General features: G+C 37.4%; 1 protein-coding gene across 3 annotated transcripts in view; it reads right to left on the bottom strand.

Annotated features, from left to right (window-relative positions):
- Positions 1-5,647: 5,647 nt before the first annotated feature.
- Positions 5,648-6,691, bottom strand: part of ERMARD (ER membrane associated RNA degradation) — a 28,194-nt gene continuing 27,150 nt past the window's right edge. For all 3 annotated transcript variants that reach the window (XM_081940952.1, XM_081940954.1, XM_081940953.1), the window contains one exon: positions 5,648-6,406. In XM_081940952.1, coding sequence (XP_081797078.1) covers positions 6,399-6,406 — 8 coding nt within the window. In that variant the 3' untranslated portion in view covers positions 5,648-6,398. The remainder of the gene's footprint in view (positions 6,407-6,691) is intronic.

Raw genomic sequence — 6,691 nt, 5'->3', positions numbered from 1 at the left:
TGAAATTGACTCGCTCCCTTGATTACCTTATCATAGTGGTCTGTACATTCTCAGGTTAAATTATAGTTGGCTGCAAAAGATTGTATATAATGCTACTGTTTCTTGAACTGAACTGGTAACCCAAAGTTACTTATATCTCCTGGCTCTCATGTGATTCGGCTCAGACTGTAAGAATAGAATAGAATAGGAGCTGGAAGTGACCCTGGAGGTCTTCTAGTCCAGCCCCCTGCTCAAGCAGGAGACCTTATACCATTTCAGACAAGTGGCTGTCCAGTCTCTTCTTAAAAACCTCAAATGATGAAGCACCCACAATTTCTGAAGGTAAGCTATTCCACTGATTGTCCTCACTATTAGGAGGTTTCTCCTTAATTACAGGTTGCTTCTCTCTTTGATTAGTTTCCAACCATTGTTTCATGTCCTGCCCTCTGGTGCTTTACAGAATAATTTGACCTCCTCTTCTTCGTGGCAGCCGCTCAAACATTGGAATACTGCTACCACTAATTATTCTTTTTTCTAGATTAGCCAAACCCAAGCCCTGCAACTGGTTTTTTTTATGTTTTAGTCTTCAGGCCTTTGATCATCTTAGTTGCTCTTCTCTGAACCTTTTCCAAAGTCTCAACATCTTTTTTGTAGTGTGGTGACCAACATCAGTTGCAATATTCCAGGTGTGGTCTTACTAGGACAGTAGTAATATTTTAAGTGATTTTGATTCCTTACAGTACCTCCATTTAAAATAAAAATCATGTAAAATATTAGTATTGCTTTATAAAGCCCTAGTAAGACCACACCTGGAATACTACAACTAATAAGCTTCTCTTTACTTTCTCTATATATATATACTCAGAGTGGTATCTACATGGAAAGATCTCTTCTGGTCATTGGTTTTATAGAGTTGCTTAAGTTTTAGTTTTGACACTTTTCCTTTTTCTCTCTCTCTCTTCAACATTTTACTGGTTTTATTGAGTTAGTCTATTCTGGCTGAGGATTTCTAGGAGTTGAATATCTCTTAAAGTTGCTGAGTTTGAGAAACACTGGTCTAACTGATGCTCAACCTTTGGATTGATCAATAATTTAAATGTATATATTATGTTTCAGTTTGTGGTTCTCTCTTCATGCTAGCCTTTTAGGTTGCATTTTGAATAAAAAAATGGGAGCATTTTAAAAAAATCAATTACTCCATTCATTTGACATTAATAGGTGGCTTTGGAAAAGCAGATCACAAGAAAAGCAATGCTTGAAACTTAGAGTAAACCAAGGTAAAATAAGGAATTGTGTGTTGCCATAAAAATGACTAAGGGGTCAGTAAAGAGATGGTCCAAAAGAAGAAGCCACTAATGTTAGCTGCAGAGGGGTATAAAGGTTGAGATGGGATATATGAAAAAGAAAAACAGAAAAACTTCAAGTTTGTTTCTAGGACTTTTGTTAGGATTTCTGGGGTGTTTTTTCTTCAATTCAGTAGTCCTTGATATGACCACAAATACCTCAATTGAATGTTTTCAGTCTTCTCTGGAACTTTTTTGATCCTACATTTTTTGCTTTTGCCAGGTGTGTATGTTTGATCCATTCAAAAGCTGCACATTATTTCCCATTTCAATGGATTTTAAAAATAAAAGCGTACGAGAGTATGTGTTTTGGTGGCCACCCTACTTACTTTTCCTTATATGACTTTACGACTTGGTTATTGCTTGTCTTAAAGATATGACTGAAAGAAATGGGAGCCAAAACCTCTGTTAATTTTTGTGCAATGATTAAAGAGATATTTAATTAAAGACACCAGGTGAGAGGGTGATAATATCATACAAAACATACAGTGTCCTACTGTTGTAGACAGTTTATCCAGTACGTCTGTGTGTACACAGCAGGATGAAGAGGGAAATATTAACTAAATCACAAGAATTATATTAGTCTTATCAGCAGATGTGGAAACAGGTTATCTTTCCAAGCAAGCACACCTGCTGGCCTTTGTAACACTGAAGCCATGGCATTAGAAAGGATATTGTTCCTTGTTTAAACATTCCAGTGAAAGAATTGGGATATATGGCATCATGTCAGCATAGGACACGGCGCATGCTGCTAGAGATGGGGTGCAAAGAAGCAAACCCTTCCATACAAAAATTAAATAGGGAAATAGATAAATCTCTGTGATGACCGTTTATACCAGTTAGCAACATATTTATGGGAGAAGGAAGAGAATGAGTATTGAAACAACAGAATGGTGGAGTGTGAATCTCACTACAGCTCTTTTTTTTAATATATCCATTTTATTTCTGCTGTTCAATATATATCGAGATGATACATTACCCAGATTTTTGAACATCAGTTCACATCAGATTCTACCAGTATGATAAAAATGATGATAACGGAAGAGATAAAATTATCGGAGAGAAGTTTCTAAATACAGGCACCCAATTGTTAACAGATACTTTGTTAAGTGGATTGAAGGAAATAATAGTCAGGTATTGCCTGTAGCATTCAGTGTAAGGTTGGACCTGTTTCAGCTCCCCCCCCCCAAAAGTACAAAACTTATAGTTTATTATATTTCCTTTTTTAAAAAACTGTAATTGTTTATCTATTATCCAGCTATCTCACATATCAAATATGAAAAAGCTCTTGGAAGGCAGGATGAGGATGAATTCTGTTTGAGAAACAGACTTTTAAACAATTATTTTGGGATCAATCTCCCATTCACCCAAGAAATAAGCTAGAAAAATGGAGGTCAAATGAACCAAATAATTAAATGAAAGTACGAAGATCGTACTTCTCCTAAGCTAAGAATTCTGTTATCCAGAAATGACTACTAAGTTGAATGGAAATTGATCTCAAATGCAGAAGGCTCTTCATGAAATCCTAGGTCCAGAAAGGCAATTCAGAGCCACATCTGCACATTGCAATATTTATTCTTCTCCCCACAAGCCATTATTCATCCCTTGAAAGATACCCTATTTTATAGCATAAAACTCTAGGGATGCTAGACATGTCATTAATTTAATGGCTATTGTATCTGTAACTGTTCCTTTAGTGCCTCCCCAGAGCTATGTTTATCATCAGATTCATTTTTAAAAAAAGACCCTCAATCAAGTCTATGGTATTTCTTCACTTGTTCTGTAGCACCTTCAAGCCATTTCTTGTGGTCACACCCACCATTACCCAATGTTATAGCATGATCTACCTTTCCAAGGATATCATTCTCCTTCATTTACTTGCAGTCCTCTCAAGAACACCCCTACATTAAAAAAAGTGGCTTTTTATTTTAAATCCTCCCCATGGCAAAGCAGAAAAAGGTTAAAATAGAAGTATTCTAACAACACTGGTTTCAATTGAATAACTATTTGATGGGCCATAGCTGTAGTGATCAGGTCTGATGATAAAAAAAAAACCAACCTGATACCATCTTTCAATCTCATACATATAGTCTGAGTTACAACAGAAACCAGGAATGGAGCTTCCATTGGTAAGTGATGCAGTCATGAAGTGCATGTCTCGTAACCATATTGCTTAATGATGGCAATGGTAGCAGCTGTATTAACCCCAGGACCATGCAGGTCATTAAGCAGGATGAAATGGGGGCCTTAGGCAAAGTCATAACTTCAGGACTACTACTGTAAGTATTTGATTAGGTCATCTTTGATTAGTTCATCGTTTCCATTTTATGTCAATGGCTTTCAAGCAGGTGAGAAATCTACATTATAATATCCTGAAGAGTACACTTATATAAAGTAGATATAGTTCCACAATAATTAGATGAAAGGATCTTCTAATGCCACATAAGCCGAGTCTAATTTTCTATCCAATACAAAAATCCAAATGAAAGCATATTTCACAATTATGTTTTCCAAAGTGAGAACCTTATGGCAGTCTCCAGTTGTTTCACTCAATTGGATGTAGATCCAGATCCTGAAGATGAAACTCAAATACTTTGGCCATCTAATGAGAAGGAATAGCCTAATGCTAGGAAAGATGGAGGGCAAAAGAAGAATGGGACGACAGAGAATGAGGTGGCTGGATGGAGTCACTGAAGCAATAAGCGTGAGCTTAAATGGACTCCAGAGGATGATAAAGGACAGGAAGGCCTGGAGGAATGTTGTCCATGGGGTTGCGATGGGTCAGACACGACTTTGCAATTAACAATAACAACATCAATTGGATGTAGCACCACTAATGTTCTTAGAGTATGTTAATCAAACCAAGTATGCCCCCTATCCAGCCTACGTTTAATTTGCTAATCAAAGCATCATGTGAAAAGCTTTGTTGAAGTCAAGAAATATTATATCCACAGCTTTCCCACAATTTATTAAAGTTACTGGATCAATAAATAATATTAGAATGAAAACACTTGCTTTTTAAAAAGCCATACCTTTAATAAAATGTAACATTATTATTGCTAAGGAACAAGTCTTTATGATTTAATAAGTGACTCTGTGGTTTCAGTCTCCTAAAAAACTTTATTTCTATATAGAATTTTGTGGTTTTTTTAAAATAAAGAGTAGAATAACCTAGAACATAAATCAAAGTCATGCTGTAAGGACTCAATTTCTCTAAATGCACATGGACATGAACTATGATAAATAGGATTTCATTAAACTTGCCCTTTAAGGGATTTAACAGATCAATCCCTCAAACTCATCAATTCCATAGACAGGTATCTTTTGCTCACTCAAGTTGGAAGAAATGACAACACAAGCAGCTATACCTGAATCATCCTTGGATTTTGAGACAATTGAAAAATCTGTGGGTTCAGGTAATTTTCTAAAGGGGGGGGAATGAGGAGGGGAAAATACTGCATCAGTTTTGAGAGGTTGATGGAATGATTAATGGGAATGATTTGGGTTTTGGCAGAGTCTGCATTATTTGAATGATGGATTCCCAGCATATTTAAGACTAGGAAGAACGCATTTGATAGTTTAGTCCTGTGCTTGTAATATTCCCTTATTTAGAAAGCTACATTTTTCCTGAGTCCAATTGAGGTAATATGGTTTCTAACTTTTTACTCTTATGCTTTTATTTTCCTTTATGTTGTCCTTCAGATTGTATAAAGGGGGTATATGTTGTCCTACACTGCCACCTTGTGTTTAGTTTCCTGGTAAGAAGTTAACTGACATGCTACTGTAGGCTTTTTTGTTTTTAATGCAGTAGAGCTAGTCCTCAACTTACAAGGGCAATTGAGACCAGAGTTTCCATCATTAAGCAATGCAGTCATAAAAGAAGGCTGTGCAAGAGGCATCAGCCAGGAAAAGAATTCCAAAGATTGGTGTAAAAGAATTATGAGGTGTACTACAACGTTTCCCCGAAAATAAGACAATTATTTTCTTTTGACCCGCGAAATAAGCACTTGGCCTTATTTTCAGGGAGGTCTTACTATTTTTGAGGTGCAGGAAGTGGTGGTCACTCATGGCTGCTGCTGTGTTGCAATATTTTTGGGGAGGGCTTATTTTAGCACATGCGCTCAAAAGCCCAATTGGGCTTATTATCCAGGGAGGTCTTATTTTGGGGGAAACAGGATATGTTCTATGCACATGCATAGTACGATTCTGACTAGTCAAAATATAATTTATATATTATATAAATGATAATTATATAATATGATAATTAAATATTAATTTGAATTCAGAATGAGTTTTGAGAAATAGGCAATAACATTTTCAATCTATAATGATAACTCATGTCTCCCAGTTTATTAAACTTAATCAGATAAAATTTTAAAAAATAATTTACAAATCATATATTTTACTAAAACATTTTTATAGTAGATACTTAATATACTTTAGTAAAAAAATAATTTATATTTAATAGCAGCAATAATATTGATCTCACTGTGATCAAACCTATTCATTTATCCATCGATCCATCCATCAATCCATCGACCAACACATCCATCCACAACAGATACAATACAATAGCAGAGTTGGAAGGGACCTTGGAGGTCTTCTAGTCCAACCCCCTGCCCAGGCAGGAAACCCTATACCGTTTCAGACAAATGGCTATCCAACATCTTCTTAAAGACTTCCAGTGTTGGGGCATTCACAACATCTGGAGGCAAGCTGTTCCACTGATTAATTGTTCTGTCAGGAAATTTCTCCTCAGTTCTAAGTTGCTTCTCTCCTTAATTAGTTTCCACCCATTGCTTCTTGTTCTACCCTCAGGTGCCTTGGAGAATAGTTTGACTCCCTCTTCTTTGTGGCAACCCCTGAGATATTGGAACACTGCTATCATGTCTCCCCTAATCCTTCTAGAGGAGACATATAGGGGAGATAACAGTGGCTTTGCCATAAATTTTATTTTTTTGCTCAGAAAATCTCTTCCATACACCTACACATCACTGCTTTGAAAGACATATGCACATAGTTTTTGTAAAGGTTGATCTGTATAAATTGGGGAGAAAGGATAATTGCCTGTTTAGGTTAACCCAGTGATTCCCAAAGTGTGTGCCGCGGCTCCCTGGGGAGCCGCGCTATCGTCATAAGGGCGCCGCGAAATACCTGCGCCGGGCGCCCGCTTCCCTCCCTCCTCTCGGGCTTTGGAGGGAAGCTTCTGCAAAAGCCTAGGCATGACAAGTCTCCCAGGCTGAAATTTGCCGAGCTGTACGCGCGCGCCTGTTTTCCACGGTGTGGAGCAGCGGCGAGATTCTGGGTGGCGAGCGATGATTCCGGGGGGCATCAGTGGGGGGGGCAGGGTCCCCCTCGCGTTCCTCATC

This window comes from Natrix helvetica (assembly GCF_964273705.1).
Source record: "Natrix helvetica genome assembly, chromosome: 2".
NCBI classification, from domain to species: domain Eukaryota; kingdom Metazoa; phylum Chordata; class Lepidosauria; order Squamata; family Natricidae; genus Natrix; species Natrix helvetica.
Note: the sequence above shows the minus strand (reverse complement) of the source record. Positions and strands in the feature narration are given on the sequence as shown.